The sequence below is a fragment of the Cottoperca gobio genome, unplaced genomic scaffold, assembly GCF_900634415.1.
Source record: "Cottoperca gobio unplaced genomic scaffold, fCotGob3.1 fCotGob3_155arrow_ctg1, whole genome shotgun sequence".
In the NCBI taxonomy this organism is placed as follows: Eukaryota; Metazoa; Chordata; class Actinopteri; order Perciformes; family Bovichtidae; genus Cottoperca; species Cottoperca gobio.
The window spans coordinates 40,080-57,337 of record NW_021166812.1 but is presented as its reverse complement, the minus strand read 5'-3'; the positions used below and the strand labels follow the sequence as shown (position 1 = coordinate 57,337).

The 17,258-nt window shown below is 42.2% G+C and overlaps 1 protein-coding gene and 1 pseudogene across 1 annotated transcript in view; both read left to right on the top strand.

Moving 5' to 3' along the window:
- Positions 1–12,398, top strand: part of LOC115004626 (pleckstrin homology domain-containing family G member 3) — a 24,252-nt gene extending 11,854 nt beyond the window's left edge. Inside the window, exons 5-19 of the mRNA XM_029426311.1 lie at positions 225–290; positions 1,051–1,095; positions 1,384–1,534; positions 2,393–2,524; positions 2,598–2,780; positions 2,891–2,983; positions 3,103–3,189; positions 4,044–4,077; positions 4,659–4,745; positions 4,847–4,879; positions 5,119–5,126; positions 5,844–5,999; positions 6,703–6,783; positions 7,683–9,135; positions 9,894–12,398. Of these exons, the coding sequence (XP_029282171.1) occupies positions 225–290; positions 1,051–1,095; positions 1,384–1,534; positions 2,393–2,524; positions 2,598–2,780; positions 2,891–2,983; positions 3,103–3,189; positions 4,044–4,077; positions 4,659–4,745; positions 4,847–4,879; positions 5,119–5,126; positions 5,844–5,999; positions 6,703–6,783; positions 7,683–9,135; positions 9,894–10,780 (3,496 nt within the window). The 3' untranslated portion in view covers positions 10,781–12,398. The remainder of the gene's footprint in view (positions 1–224; positions 291–1,050; positions 1,096–1,383; positions 1,535–2,392; positions 2,525–2,597; positions 2,781–2,890; positions 2,984–3,102; positions 3,190–4,043; positions 4,078–4,658; positions 4,746–4,846; positions 4,880–5,118; positions 5,127–5,843; positions 6,000–6,702; positions 6,784–7,682; positions 9,136–9,893) is intronic.
- Positions 12,199–17,258, top strand: LOC115004605 (stonustoxin subunit beta-like; annotated as a pseudogene).

Sequence of the window (17,258 nt, the reverse complement as noted above, 5' to 3'; positions counted from 1 at the left end):
AACGTCCTCACTTTAATAGTTTTTAATAATGATTATAATTTGAAGATGTTTGACTTTAACTCCACCTACTGAGGTGATAAAAGTTTCAGAACGATTATTGTTTAAATCCTGTGTGTAGATAAACCCAGCAGCAGTGGAGACAGTCGCTGTTGTTGTTGTTGTTGTTGTTGTTGTTGCTATCGTTACCATACCGATGCCATGGTGACTGTGTTTCCTGTCCCCAGCGAGCTCCTTCAGGCTCTCGATCTCTGTGACCACGACCCCGTCGCCATCGCTCGGTGCTTCGTTGAGTGAAGGGGAGAAACCTGAGAGTAGTAGAGATAGAGAGAGAGATAGAAGAGAAGAGAGAGATAGAGAGAGAGAGAAGAGAGAGAGGAGAGAAAGAGGAGAGAAGAGAATAGAGCTGAGAGGAGAGAAGAGAAGGATAGGAGAGATGAATTATATATAGTATAGTATAGAGATGAAAGAAGATAGAAGAATAGAATAATATAATAGTATATTAGATGAGATAAGATAGAGAAGAGAGAAAGATAAAGAGAGATATAGATAGAAAGATGATAAAGAGAGAAAGATAAAGATATAGAATAATAGATAGAAAGGAGATAAAATATATGGTAGATTAGAGTAAAATATATATTTTATATAGATTTATGTATATATATAGGAAGAATATATATAATATATATAGATATATATATATATATATATATATATATATCTATATGATAATATATATACCTATCTATATATCTATCCCACTATCTATCTATAACCCATATCTATCTCTCCAATATCTATCTATATTCTCTACCATCTATCTCCCTCTATCTATCCCATATCTATCTCTATCTATATGTTGGATCTAAGGATTTCAGGAACATGTTTGCTTCTGGCCAATGTGATTATTTTTTATGAATGTAAACTTCAGGAATTTTGTCAACGTTAGTAAAACATTTTCTGTTAGAAATCTTTCCCTCTGAACCGCAGACTGAGTTAGTGTTGGTGGAAGTACACGCGCTGATGTATTATTCACTTTGTCTCATTTCAGAGCGAGTACTTTGAGATCTACACTCAGTACTGCACCAACTACCCAAAGTAAGAACTGCATCCACAAACTGAAGTCTACGTGTTCTGTACTCGTTTACGTTTTCTCTACGTGTTCTCTACTCGTTTGCGTTTTCTCTACGTGTTCTCTACTCGTTTGCGTTTTCTCTACGTGTTCTGTACTCGTTTACGTTTTCTCTACGTGTTCTCTACTCGTTTGCGTTTTCTCTACGTGTTCTCTACTCGTTTACGTTTTCTCTACGTGTTCTCTACTCGTTTACGATTTCTCTACGTGTTCTGTACTCGTTTACATTTTCTTGTTTGCACCTCCCGTTGCAGTTCGGTTGCGGCGCTGACGGACTGCATGAGGAATAAATCTTTGGCTAAGTTTTTCCGTGAGCGGCAGGCGTTGTTGAAGCGTTCGCTGCCTCTCGGTTCTTACCTGCTCAAACCTGTTCAGAGGATCCTGAAATACCACCTGCTGCTCCAGGTACGCCACCAATACTCCTGATTATCATTACCACACATTATTATTATTATTATTACTATTATTATTGTTATTATTATTACTTCTGTTATTATTATTATTATTATTATTATTAATGTTATTATTACTATTATTATTATTATTATCGTTATTATTATTATTATTATTATTATTATTATGTTATTATTATTATTATTATATAATGTTTTTGTTATTATTATTATTATTATTATTATTATTATCATTATCGTTATTATTATTATTATTATTATTATTATTATATGTTATTATTATTATTATAATGTTATTATTATTATTATTATTATGTTATTATTATTATTATTATTATTATTACTATTATGTTATTATTATTATTATTATTATTATAATGTTTTTATTGTTATTATTATTATCGTTATTATTTATTATAATGTTTTTATTATTATTATCGTTATTATTATTTTTATTATTATTACTATTAATGTTATTATTATTATGTTATTATTATTATTATTATTATTATTATTATTGTCATTATTATTATTATTATTATCATCATACACTTATACATCTGTTTTGCAAGGTAAAACGTAAAACATTTCAGCAGTAAAATGATATAAAATATATAATATATATATATATATATAATAATATAAGAGAAAAGAGTGAAATAAACAAAGACATTTTATAAATATCATGACATGAGACTAGATAGCGTCTTATATTTTGGAATGTGGAATAAATGTGATGTTCTGCATCACGGTAAAGTGTAATTTCTTTTCCCACTCTTCTGTTACTCCATGATCTTCACTTCGGTTATACAAGTACAATCGTGTGAAACGATGATGATGTTTTGTGCAGGAGATCGCAAAGCACTTTGACCCGCAGGAGGAGGGGTATGAGGTGGTGGAGGAGGCCATCTACACCATGACGGGGGTGGCCTGGTACATCAACGACATGAAGAGGAAACACGAGCACGCCGTCAGACTGCAGGTCCGACACACGACTCGCTTCGCTACACATTTCAGCTCCTTGTCCTTCACCACATTAAAAGTGTTTTCTTCAGGAGGTCCAGTCTCTGCTGCTGAACTGGAAAGGTCCGGACCTCACCACGTACGGCGAGCTGGTTCTGGAGGGAACCTTCAAAGTTCATCGAGCCAAAAACGAGAGGACGCTCTTCCTGTTTGACCGCATGCTGCTCATCACCAAGCGCCGCGGAGAGCACTACGTGTACAAGACACACATCTCTGTGAGGAACTGAAGCAAAACCTCCGTTACTAGATGATCCTCTGAAAACATCTTATTATAGATACCATATGTATTCATTCTATATTCATCTGTTTCTCTCTGTGGGCTCAGTGCTCCACTCTGATGCTGATCGAAAGTGCCAAAGACTCTCTGAGCTTCAGCGTGACTCACTACAAACATCCCAAACAGCCTCACACCGTCCAGGTGAGAACATCTACACCTGCTCACCTGCTCACCTCTTCTTCTTCTTCCTCTTCTTCTTCCTCTTCTTCACTATCACTGTTTGTGTATCACTGTATTCTCTTGTTGTTTTAATTTTACAGGCAAAGACAGTGGAGGAGAAGAAGCTGTGGGCTCATCACATCAAACGCATCATTCTGGAGAACCATCACGCCATCATCCCACAGAAGGTCAAAAGACCACTTACACCAGTATAGACACCAGTAACACCAGTATAGACACCAGTAACACCAGTATAGACACCACTTACACCAGTATAGACACCAGACACACCAGTATAGACACTAGTAACACCAGTAACACCAGTATAGACACTAGTAACACCAGTAACACCAGTATAGACACTAGTAACACTAGTAACACCAGTATACACACCAGTAACACCAGTATATACACCAGTAACACCAGTATAGACACCAGTAACACCAGTATAGACACTAGTAACACCAGTATAGATACCAGTAACACCAGTATAGACACTAGTAACACCAGTATTCACACCAGTAACACCAGTATAGACACCAGTAACACCAGTATAGACACTAGTAACACCAGTATAGACACCATTAACACCAGTATACACACTAGTAACACCAGTATTCACACCAGTATTCACACCAGTAACACCAGTATACACACCAATAACACCAGTATATACACCAGTAACACCAGTATAGACACTAGTAACACTAGTATAGACACCAGTAACACCAGTATACACACTAGTAACACCAGTATAGACACCAGACACACCAGTATAGACACTAGTAACACCAGTAACACCAGTATAGACACTAGTAACACTAGTATTCACACCAGTAACACCAGTATAGACACCAGTAACACCAGTATAGACACCAGTAACACCAGTATAGACACTAGTAACACCAGTATAGATACCAGTAACACCAGTATAGACACCAGTAACACCAGTATAGACACCAGTAACACCAGTATAGACACCAGTAACACCAGTATCAGCTCAGGTAGACATGTTTTGATGTTTGTTGTTTGTTTGTTTCAGGCTAAAGAGGCCATCTTGGAAATGGATTCCATATGTAAGTAAATGTTTAATGTTTGTATTAAAATGTTTAAAAAGATTTTTCTTTTAGAAAAAGACAAAAACAAGATAATTTCACTTTCAGTTTGTTACAACAGCATAGCATCTAATTCTTTGTCTTATTTACTGAAGAAGATAAATAATGTCCAGATATCAAGTTTTATGTTGTCAAAATTATGTTTAAATAATCTGTAGTCAGAAATGATGCGTCTCATTAAACTGAGACTATAAATTGTCATTTTGTATAATTGTATAAAGTATAAGTATTCAGATAAAAGTACAAACACTACAGTATAGAAATACTCTGTCACAAGTAAAAGTCCTGCATTCAAAATCTTATCAAAGTAAAAGCACAAAAGTAGGATAGTAAATAATAAAAGATAATTATAGTAAAACCGTGAAATAAAAACTAGATTAATACATTAACAATAAAATAGAATGAAATAAGTGATTAATGATCATCAGTGAAATAAATAATAGGATAATAATAATACATTAAAAAAAGTATAAACCATTCTTCATCATGTTGTTGTTGTTGGTGGTGGTGGTGGTCATCCTGTGGTTGTTGTTCACCTGTAGATCCTCCCAGGTATCGTTACAGTCCTGAGCGGCTGAAGAAAGCTCTGTCCTGTCAGTCTGACGAGAGTCAGGGCCGTCGACAGTCAGGTAAACACACAAACACACAAACAACACAATCTACTTCCTGTTTATAGTTTTCTGCCTGTTTCTTCTATCAATATATTTGATCTGTTTTCTTTCTCCCTCAGAGCCGATCCAGCAAAAACTACAGAACACCAAAAGTAAAAATACTTTATCAATGAAAGTCTTTGTCTGATATTTATGACTCACAGATAAAGGATAATTATAATAATAATAAATTGTATTTATAAAGCTTTATAAAACTTTCAAAGCTAAAAGCAATCTCAAGGCGCTATAAAGAATAAGGATAAAGAAGTCCTGTGTTATTTATTGTCGTGTTTAACCAATCATCTCGTCTGCTCTTCTTCTTCTGCTGTTGATTCTCCTGTTGATCACACAGCACACAAGGTAAGAAACATTAACTTCCGTGAAGTAGGGAGTAAAGACCTCCTGCTCCTCCTCTTCCTCCTCTTCAACTTCCTCCTTTTCCATATCCTCCTCTTTCACTTCTTCCTATTTCACTTCCTCCTCTTTCACTTCATCCTGTTTCACTTCTTCCTATTTCACTTCCTCCTCTTTCACTTCTTCCTATTTCACTTCCTCCTATTTCACTTCCTCCTCTTTCACTTCTTCCACTTCCTCTTCCTTCTCCTCCTCTTCCACTTCCTCCTCCTCCTCTTTCTCCTCCTCCTTTTTCACTTCCTGCACTTCCTCCTCCTGCTTTTCCTCTTACTCCCCCTCCTCTTCCACTTCCTCCTCTTCCACTTCCTCCTCTTTGTCTTCCTTCTCTTTGTCTTCCTCTTCCTTCAATTGCTCCTCTTCCTCCTGCTCCTCTTCAACTTCCTCTTCTTCTACTTCCTCCTTATTTTCCTCCACTTCCTCTTCCCCCTACTCTTCCTTCTCCTCTTCCTCCTCCTTCTCTCCTTCCTCCTCCTCCTGTGGAAGTCAGTATTCTGCAGATAGAAGGACAAGGGTTAATCAGTTTGATCCATAATAAGAAACATCCGTTCGTCCCAAAGTTTGATGTTCCTGAACGCAGCACGTTGTGTTGAGTCAGTTCCACGTTAGTTTAGAAATCAGGACTGAAACAGCAGAGAGCAGTCATCAGTGTGTGGCATCCTGCAGCGCCCGGACAGTGAGGGGGGGCTCCCTCTGCAGCCGGCCGCCAGCGAGGAAGAGGAGGAGCAGGTGGAGGAGGAGCAGGATGAGGAGGAGCAGGAGGAGGCGGGGGGGAGGTTGTCTCCTCAGCAGATACCGACGGAGGACCTTGATGACATTCAGGTAGACGACTTCGTCAGCTCCGTGCTGGCGGCCATCTCCTGCTGGCACTATCGGGCGCAAACTCTGCTTTCAACCGGGGTTACCATGGTGACGTTCTTCTTCACATTTTTCCCGCTGCAGCTGCGTAACAAACTAAAGTCCCGGATAACAGCGCTCAGGGATCACTTCCTGTGGAACTAACAGCTGCTGTCGTTTGTTCTCGACTCATCAGTGATGTCACAGACGTGTTTAAACGACCTCAGAGTGTAAGATGCAGATTTAAGCCCCCTGGTGGTGAAAAGAAGACTTTCAGTTGGCTTTAAAACGTGGAACTGTTCCTTTACTGCGGCTCATGCAAATAAAAAGTGCCTTAAACATCTTCAACACATTTTTCACACCTACTTTTTAAATTTCTTTCTCTCATTTCCTGCGTTGTGCTTGGCGCCTCTGACCTGCAGCTTGTGCAGCTTCCTGTTTCTCCCGCTTCATGCTGACGCCGGGGGGGTTGTTGCTTGGTGTGATAACAAGCTTCATGCAGTTTGAGTTGCTGAGCTCTCACCTCAGAGTGAAACAAACAGACTTAACGTGATGTTTTGGGTGAAGTGACCCTTTAATGTTGGAGCGAACATCACTGATGCACTTTGTTCTCCGATGACTTGATGCTGTAGAAATATTGAAACTAATTTGATCTTCTGGTTTTAAAGATTTGATTTGTTTGTTGAAGGAGGCCGACGCAGGCAACAAAGAAAATGGCCGACTATCTGAAGAAGACGAGCCAGGTGGACCTGAAGCGACATGTGAGCAGGTAAATAAAGAACTGCTGGTACACGTAAAAATGGGAAATAGAGTCCATGTCGAAAAAAGTGACTATTTAAATGGCAGCAAGCTTCCGCTGCCTGGAAGTGTCAAAGACTGGCTGGTTAAAGAGCGGCGGGACATCCATACGGCCCGATGCAGCCCCTGTGGAGCTTCTGCAGCTCTACAGTCCTGTGTCTTTCTGAAGTAATATGGACATTCTAAGATAGCAAGCATCTTAATTTAAGAGTTTCCTTATAATAAAGTCCTCATGTCCTCAGGATGTTTCCTTAAATAATTAAGTTTCATTGTTGTTACCGTGTTGCACAATCATCCAGCAGAAGAAACTTGAGGAACCACTTCTTCATGGAGGAGAGTAGAGATAGATTTAATCTGCAGTCGCTTCAGTTGTTGGATTTGTAGCAGAAGTTATCATGATGTGTTCAAATTTAGTCTTGTCAAATGTAGTTTTTGGTGAGAAACTTGAATAAATTCAGTTGTTTGAAGATGTTTTTACATCATATAAAATAGATATTAGATGAATTATGAGCCGTTTAACTTCCTAACAGAAACCAGTCTGAAGTAATAAAGCAGGAATGTTGGAGTACATGGTGTTATTGTTTGTTTCTCACGTGGTATCAAATTGGTATCAAGAATCGTGTAGTTTCACTGTTGTTGGTATCGACTACTAAACTTGTACTGGTAACTGGTTTTGTGACGTCACTAATTACTACTATATAACCATTAATATTACAGAACATCTGTGATTTTGTCCCTCACCAACTTAGCTGTTTTGTTGCTGTCCACAGTAACATTCAACATGCGTAAAATACACTTTTATCAACAATGTTTTTTTTTAACAAAGCAGCTCTAATTGTACGTCCTGTTTTGGATTTTCTTTCTCTCTAGCCCCACACAGATGAGCTGCCGCAGGAGAAGAATTCAGAGAAAAACCCTGAACCAGAACCTTCCTCTGGTCCGGACACTTGTTCGTTTACAGTTCCCAGAATCTCAGCGTCTACTCAAAGGTCAGAAGAACTGAAACCTGAACGAGATCCAGAACCCATGGAGCAGCCGTCCCCTGCCACACCTGATTCAGATTCAAAAACGTTGAGTAGTGGAGAATCCTCCGAGGATGAGGAGGATGTGAAGGAGACGCCAGAAAAAGCGGGTAAAGCCATGAGCATCCTTCCTTCCTCTGTCCTGGACAAAGCCAGCGCCATTGCTCAGCACTTTACCAACAGCATCAAACGAGGCAGCCTGGCCCAGGACGACAGCCGTTCCCTTGGCTGTGCTTCACCGCGGCTGCCCAGCAGGACCGGCAGCAGCCTCAGCCTCAGCGCCGAACCCACCGATCAAACTCTGAGGCTCAACAGTGTCTGCTGTGATCTTGCAGAGACCTTCGGCATGACAGATTTAAGCCTGCTTTCTCCTCGGGACGACAGCCTCTTTGACGCCGACCGAGGCATTCGGCGGAGGCGGGACTCTACCCTGTCCAAGCAGGATCAGCTGCTCATCGGCAAAATCAAGAGTTACTATGAGAACGCCGAGAACCAGGACGCCACCTTCAGCCTCCAGCGCAGAGAGAGCCTGACATACATCCCAACTGGGCTGGTCAGGAGCTCCGTCAGCCGGCTTAACAGCATCCCAAAGGATGACACGGTGCAGACAAATCCCTCCACCTCTTCCAGTCTTGATTCATCAGCTTTACCCGCAAATGCGCGGGGTCACATGGTCTCCAGTGACTCTTTGGACTCTTTCAAGTCTGATCAGAGAAGCACAGGTTCAGAAGAAAGCCCATGGTCCAGATCTCAGAGCTTGCAGGACAATCCGTCTGAGGATGAAGACTTCAGACCTTCATCTGAAATGATCAAGATCTGGCAGACGATGGAGCGAGAGATCGGCAAATACCAAAGTGACGACAGAGGGCATGAGCCTTCTCGAGAAGCTCAGAGAAACTGCAGAGCGACCAACGCTTGCCTTTCTGACACGACAAAGACCCCAAACAAGAGCTGTGGCCGAGAGAGTGGAGCGTCTGAGCTGAGCACCATCACAGAGGAATGCATGAGTCCTTCGCCCCTCAAGCTCAAAGCCTCCGGTGTGAATCGGACAGGAAGTCTGAAGGACGCCCTGAAGGTGTTCGGGGAAGAGCCCGTCGGACTCAGGGCTCCGGTTCCTCGAGTGGTCCAGGGGGAAAGGCCCAGCGAGGATTCAGATCAGCTGGATGACGTAGACAAGATGAAGAGCAAAGTCCTCCATCTGGCTCGTCAGTACAGCCAGCGACTCAAAACCACCAAACCAGAGGTCCGACAGAGAAGACAGGGCGTCTTACCCTGCGTGGTGGAGGAGAAGGCGTGTGCAGGTACTGTGACGGCACTTTACCTTCACATTTCTCTTCCTCTTCAAATGTTTAATATTTATTTTTATTGACATATTTTATAACATTTTAGCCGCACAAAAATCAAGATCCCATGACCCATTTTAAATACAATATTAATATATTAATATTAATATTAAATATTAAGTACTTTTTACTGCACTACAATAATCTGACAGGAACAGGAGTTCATTTTAACAACGAGTCAAAGACACACAAGCTCTACATGTCATCCACATACTAATATATGATTGTGACACGGAGTCCGACGTGAACAAAACCAGAAAGAAAAAAGCTCAATCAAAACATAAACACAGACGCCGCCCCCTTGAGTCCTTTCTTGTGTTGACATTTTAGATTATTCTCCATGTGAATAACGGAAACAAGGCCGTGCAGCCGGTTTCTGAGGCACGGTGGAGTTGGTGTCTTCCAGTCTTTGAGATTGAGGTTTTTTGTGAGAACCATGCCCGTCCATGGAGCTGCTATGTGACGGGAGAGTAGAAGAGACTGAGTCTGTATGCTCTCCACACACTATAGGCTCAAAACCGTTTTTTATCAAGACTTGTCTCTCACATGTTCAGCATCAGTTAAGATTTGAAAATCTTTTAGGTTGGGCCAGCCTAACTAACTCCGACGGGTCCAGAAACACGAGCAGTCAGATGATCAAACAGATTGTAATGAAAACAGGACTTGAGGTTTAAAAACTGGAATTGTACTTTAAAGTCATGTTTTATGTTTTGCAGGTTTACCCAACCTGACCCTGCCACGGGTTTCTCATAACCAGACAGCATCTCTACCTCTGAGGCCTGTAGACAAGACCCAACCTCTGACCCCCAGCCTCACCTGCAGCTCGGTGGCGGTCAACCCGGGCGGGGCTCGCTCCCACAGCCCTCTCAGCCCCCTCAGTCCTCCCCCTACCATCGAGGGCTTCAACTGGCCCGACGTCCAAGAACTACGCTCCAAATACTCCGATCATGGCCGCTCCAAGAAGAGTCCCGTCAGCCGCAGTCACTCCATCCCGGAGCAGATGTTTGAAGGTGGTCTGAGGAGGCACTCCAGCTGCTCCTCCAGCCTCCTCCTTGTCGATGAAACTTCTGGCAAAGTTCCTTCGCACAAGCCTCACGTCAGCAGAGAGGAACGCAGAAAACGACTTCAAAGAGCCAATTCTCTGGACCCTCGGCTGAGCGGAGCACAAACGGCTGAGCTGCAGAAGCTCCAGCACCAGTCCGCTAACGCCGACTGCGACGGTTACTACATCGCAGCCGAGGCATCGCTACCAGACGACCCCCAACACAAGATCATCATCATGGAGAAGCTTCCAGAGCCTGAAGAAGAAGAAGATGACAACTTGATTCAGATCCGTTCACCGACCAGCAGAGAGAAGATCTCCATCATGGCCGTCATCGACCGCTGCCGGGTCTATCAGGAGTCTGAGGAATATAAACAGAGGGACGACGTGAAAGCCAAAACTGAGCAGGCGAGTCCTCAAGAGCTCGACACCATGACGCCGTCCTCCAACGTTCAGCGCGACGAGTCCCAGAAAACAAGCTCGAACTCCGGACAGAAGACAGAAGCCGGGCAGCCGAGCATGGTGAAAAATCTGAGAGAGAAGTTCCAGAGCCTGAGCTGATCAAACTGCAACGTGTTGAAAACACTGTAGACCAGAAGTAAAGACATCAACACAGGCTGCTGAACCAGACCTGTCAGGGGAAGACGTCACGTTCAAAGTAGTGAACAGAGATTTACCATCAAAGACTAATCTCCCATTATTCACAGCTAGAGAGGAATTGAAGAATGAATTCTAATTATTCTTCACTGTTATGAGTTGTATAGAGAACATTTCGAGATCATAACGGAAAATGTTGATATAATATAACACCACAAATTCTCATGGTTACATCAGCTTGTATATAATTTTATATATATATATATATATATATATATGTATCTGTCTTTAAACAGCCAAAGTACAAATGATGTTCAGTCTTGTTGATCGGGATGTTTTATGAGATTTCCTCTTGCTAAGGTTCAGTGTTACAGTCGTCTTCTCTTTGTTAAAGCTTTGTTTATTATTATTTATAACTGATCTAAAGATACCTTTAATTTAAGTCTAGTAATCATAACGATTACAGATATTTACATTTTTATTTTGGAAAAATAATTGACTGGATTTCGAAAAATGTAATTCTGAGTATAATAGGAATTGTAGATTCCTCAAACATAATTGTTACAAATGTAATTTTCACTCTTCTTCATTGTTTTCAGATATTCTGTAATTACAGTCTTACTAGTTACAATTCCAAGTCCACAAATCAATAATTACATTTTAGAAGTCTAGAGTTATAAGATGTCTAAAAGCATTTGTTCATCTACATCTGTTTAAATGTTAATAATAATAATTATTGCCATAATTAAGGGAGCAGTCCAACATGTTTCAGATCCGGTCCTTCTGTGTTTCTGTGCGTCTCGCACTGAACCAACCTCCCGAGCTAACGGGCTGGTCGCTAGCTCGTCAGCTAACGGGCTCCCAAAATGTTGGACTGTTCCTTTGATCGTCAGCTTCACTAAAGAAGTCTGAAGTCAAAGTGTTGCCTGCTCTTCTGGATTAAGAACATCTGTAATAATTTAATACACTGAACGCTCAGATAGAGTTTGGAGGATGAGCTGCTTTAATGGAGGACGTAAGTCCGTGAAACTCATAAGTTCATAATAAAAAGTAAATGTGAATTTATTTTCACTCAGCAAAATGTATTTTTCCACATGATAAAAATGATTTAGTTTTTATATTTGCAAATAACGCTGAACAATTTTTCCCTTTAGTATGCAAATGATTAAGTTATTATATATTAATGAATGTATTTCTATGTTTTTGTGCCTTTTTAAAATTTTATTTTATTTGTCAGGTTTATTTGAACATTTTATTTACTTTATTAATTTCTTTGTTTCTAATGAGTCAGGCTTGGTTCTCCATACACACAAGTAATACGAGTGTTTTCTAGAGCAGCTTGTAATGAATCTATTCGTTTGAGCACTTTGCTCAGTGGCACGATGGCAGATTTGGGACTTGGCTCTAACCGCTGGTCACTGCACACGATGCTCCTCACTCAGATGACACTGTACCTGCTATTTATTTCATCTGATGTAAATAGAAACAAATGTATTGTCTGTATTTCTATAACTGTGGTTTTGTGTGGGTGTTGTATGTTCACACGTTTATATGTTCCTCATTAAAGCCACATACAGGATCAGCAGTGTGTGTGTGTGTGTGTGTGTGTGTGTGTGTGTGTGTGTGTGTGTGTGTGTGTGTGTGTGTGTGTGTGTGTGTGTGTGTGTGTGTGTGTGTGTGTGTGTGTGTGTGTGTGTGTGTGTGTGTGTGTGTGTGTGAGATGATTCACTTTCTTTATATATTAATCAATTTGTTTTCCATATATTTATTTAGTTACTTTCGCTTCCTTTGCGTTGAAAGGAGTCAGTTGAGGTGGTTTGGGCACCTGGCACCAGGGAGGTGTTCCAGGCACGTCCAGCTGGGAACGCCTCGGGATCCCCCAGTCGGAGCTGGGGGATCCCTACTGGAGCTGCTGTCCCCGCGACCCGAAGGGTTGGACCAGCGGTCTCCAAACTTTTTTGCGCCACGGACCGGTTTCGTGTAAGACAATATTTTCACTGACCGACCTTCAAAGTATGTGAGGGGGGGGGGATAAATATGACGAAATAAAATTATACCACCAGCATAAAAACACAACACAAATATAAAGTGCATAAAAAAACTCACCATTACTAAATTAGTGGTAGCCCTGAGCTTGTGTCTCTGCAACGAGCCGGTCCAATACAGGGGTATAAATTCTTCACCAATAGTAAAAGGTTTCTTCATCATAGCGACACGGTTAGTCATCCGGTTAGGTCATCAGCAGTTGCTTCTGTCCTTTCAAAAACGTTTTCAAAAAACTCCAAGGGCTTGTCTTTAAACGCCGGGTGTTTGATCTTCAGGTGCCGAAGCAGTTATGAAGGCTTAGTTGCCTCATTTGTGAGCCTGTGTATTATGCAGAGCGGCGCATGAGAATCACCTGTAGCGATAAACACGTATTTTAAGTAGGACTCCTGATATTGTCTTTTAAATGCAGCTTTCTTTTTCTTGGAAGTCGTAGGTTCTTCTTCTGTCTCCTCATTGGGTCAAAAGCTCTTTAAAGGGCCTACGAAATGATATCTCGTCAGTGTTATTGGGCTTGGTATATGATAGAAGTTACATATCTATTGTGAAATGTGCCATATATATATTTTTAATATTGATGTATTCGTAATAAATAACGATCATAACAGCATAAAAATGACTTCCGCTAACAACAATCGGTCGCTGCGCCGGGAGCATCCACTTCGGCAATGTTCGGGCGATGACGTCACAAGTATAATACAGCTGCCGCAAGTAGAATACAGCCACCCCCAGTGTTCGTCTGCGTTACAGCCGCCGCCAGTGTTCGTCTGCGTTACAGCCGCCGCCAGTGTTCGTCTGCGTTACAGTCGCCCCCAGTGTTCGTCTGCGTTACAGCCGCCGCCAGTGTTCGTCTGCGTTGAAGCAGCAAAGACTGCTGTCAATTATTACGAGAAAGAACGGACAACAATCAATCGTCAAGGATACTTGTGAAGCGATGTGTTGTGTGGGGATGTGGGGCCGTCTCCAGCTTTCTGTGGCCAAAAGAGGATAAAATGTCGCGTTTATGGACAAGACAAGTGCGTCGATGAAACCGACGATTTGTGGCCAGCACTTTGAGAGATCGTGTTTCGAACAAACTATGCTCGCCAAGGAAATGAGATTCAAAAATAATTTAAAACTGAACGCAGAAGCTGTGCCTACAATACTGCCGAGACCCCAGCCAGCACAAGCCAGCACGCCGACTCAAACACGGTGGGCACAACTACTTCATACACCATGTTCCAATCAGAATCAATAGTTGCCGTGAGGGACCATTTTCGAATCAACACATCGTTGTCAAGAACATACGCTACCTTCTCCCCACTTGCTTTGTCGGCACTCACCACATTGGCAAAACACTTCTGTAACGTCGGATCCGCCTGTTGCGTGGCACAAAGCCGCTGTTGTGTTACTGGAAGAGTCGGGCAATCAGGAGACACAGTAGGGCTGACGGGACACACCGGCTCAGCCGTAGTTTCACAAGGAGACGCGTCCGCAATTGCAGTCTCCTTCTCGAACTCCACTTCTCCTGAAAATACTGGCATAAGCACACTACCAGCCAAAGTCACATCATCATCTTTATGCACCTGTGCACGGGTTACTACACAAATCGGGAACACATCAGAAGGTGGCTGTATTACCTTAGGTGACCCAGCTGACTGAAGAGAGTTCAACACTTCCAGCGCAGGAGTCACTTTACCACCAGCGATGTCGTTACCCATCAGAAATACAATTCCTTTAATTGGTAACGCGGGACAAACTGTGACGGGGAAGAAATCACTGATTAATTTAGATTCAACGTGTACGCGGTGTACCGGCCTGGGAGCATAACCCATTTCAATGCCGCGTAAAACGGAACCATAACAGACCAGAAAATGGCAACACAGAGGCGACGATCATAGACTGCGAGCCACCTGTGTTTCTTAAAATGCGCACCGGACACTGATCGGCAGGCTTGCCGGTTAGGGACACGAACCCGTCGAATATGAACGGCTTGAAGCATTCATCAAAACTTTCACCACTATCACGATCTAGTAGTAACACTGCCTTTCCTCTCTTCTACTCTGTACTGATCTGGGCAGATTAGGCTGCAGAGCCGGACCATAACGAGGTTTCTCAGCAGAGGCTGACGGGAAAACAACCTTGTGAGTTAACACATACTCATCGGCTATCACTGCAGCAGAGGAAAGAGACGTTACTTTCTGTTCATTTAAATACACAACAATTCGGTCAGACACACATTTCTTGAATTCTTCCATTAACAACAGTTCTCGCAGAGAACTATAGTTGTCCACTTTACAAGAGGTGCTCCATTTATCAAATAAAGTTTCCTTTTCCCTGGTGAACTCAACATAGGTCTGGGATGGAGCTTTTCGGTGATTGCGGAATTTTTGTCTATACGCCTCAGGGACCAATTCACAAGGGCGCAGGATAGCAGCTTTAACCATTTCATATTTCAGACTATCCTCTAACGAAAGTGCAGCAATAGCTTCTTGAGCTTTGCCATGAATCTTACACTGTACTAAAAGAGGCCATACCTCAGACGGCCACTGCAAAGCTGAGGCAATGCGCTTAGCTTGTCTGTCTTGCTCTTTTTCCTGAGCTTCCATTTGGAGACGGGCAAGGCGGACTTTAAGTCGAGCCCCGTCTCTGGACCCAGAACTGATAGAAGACAGGGGCTCATAGCGAGGCAACGTAAACAGAGTTTTCATCCGCCCGTCTACCTCGCCATCAACTTCTGCCACTGCATCAGCACCTTGGGGTTCCCCCTCAAGCTTTTGACTCGGTGTGCCCTCAAGCACAGCAAGCTCTGGATACAGGATAAACAACATAGTACAAATACAACATTTGACAGAAATTATGTTGTGTTGAAAAAGAGAAAGTTTGGATGAATCCAGGAAAATGTCAAAAAGGCTTCCCGGTGTCCAGCAGGACCAGGGCAGCAGGCGCAGCCACGATTCCTGATCCTGACGTAAACTTTATCAGTGGCAACCTGCCACATGAGACACAGAAACTCCGGGGATGTATCAACTCCTTACACAAACCCTTAGTGGAATAGTTTAATGGAGAATAGTCTGGTCCTTGCCTCTCAAGTATTTTCTGACTAATAAAGTGAGAGAAGTTAAATTCGTTCACAGGTTCCCGGCAAAATCTTTCTTTGAGAGATACAAATGGCTTGTTTTGTAAAAATTCTGATGAAAATGTTTCACATTTGTTTTGTTTGCACACAGAGAGACATTCTAGAGTTCATCCAAACATGCTTTACTACAGAATATATATCTTACAGACTCAATTACACAATACCAAGTAAATCTGGTGGTTGAACTGATCTGAGGAAACTGTTTAGTTGTTCATGTGTGAACGCTGGTCAAAGTGCTCATTTTAAGGGACAACGTCTCACATTGTGTTTCATCATGTGGGAGGACATGAAGAGAACAGCAGATCAGTGCTCTCTGGTTATTTGTACATCTCTCTTCTTCTTCTTCTTCTTCTTCTTCTTCTTCACAGATGAGTTTCCTCCTGTGTCTCTGTCCCTCTGACAAACTGAGGATCACTGCTTCATGTTGAACAGCAGTTAGGACTCATGTTGGATAGAAAACCATTCTGACTGTGTTTCTTCCTCCAGGGTGGACCATGGTGGAGAGCAGAGGTTAACACCTGGACTGAAGAAGTGTAAGTGTGAATCACTCAGTTTCTCTGTAAATACAAAGATGATGGTTGTGGTATTTATTCATTCAAACATGACAACATGTGTCATCTTTAAACTTTATAGACATGAACAACATGAGTACACAAACAAAGAATAAAGCCTTCACATGTGTCTGATGATAAACTGCTGCTGTGTTGTGTCTTCTTCTCTCATCAGACTCCTGTGAACTCACAGTGGACACAAACACATTGAACAGAGAGCTCAAAGTGTCCGACAACAACAGGAAGGTGACACGTGTGAGAGAGAAGTAGCCATATCCTGATCATCCACAGAGATTTAACATCTGGCCTCAGCTGCTGTGTGGAAACGTTCTGACTGGTCGCTGTTACTGGGAGGTCGAGTGGAGAGGATTAGTTCATGTAGCAGTGACTTACAGAGGAATCAGCAGGAGAGGAGACAGAGAAGACTGTGTTTGGATTTAATGATCAGTCCTGGAGTCTGTTCTGCTCTGATAGTGGTTACTCTGTCTGGCACAATAAGAAACGAACACACCTCCCTCACTCCCCCTCTGGTAGAGTAGCAGTGTATGTGGATTGTCCTGCTGGCTCTCTGTCCTTCTTCAGAGTCTCCTCTGACACACTGATCCACCTCCACACCTTCAGCACCACCTTCACTGAACCTCTTCATCCTGGGTTTGGGTTCTGGTCACCTGCCTCCTCAGTGTCTCTGTGTCGTCTGCAGGAGGAGACAACTTCCAGTCCTGTGGTTTAG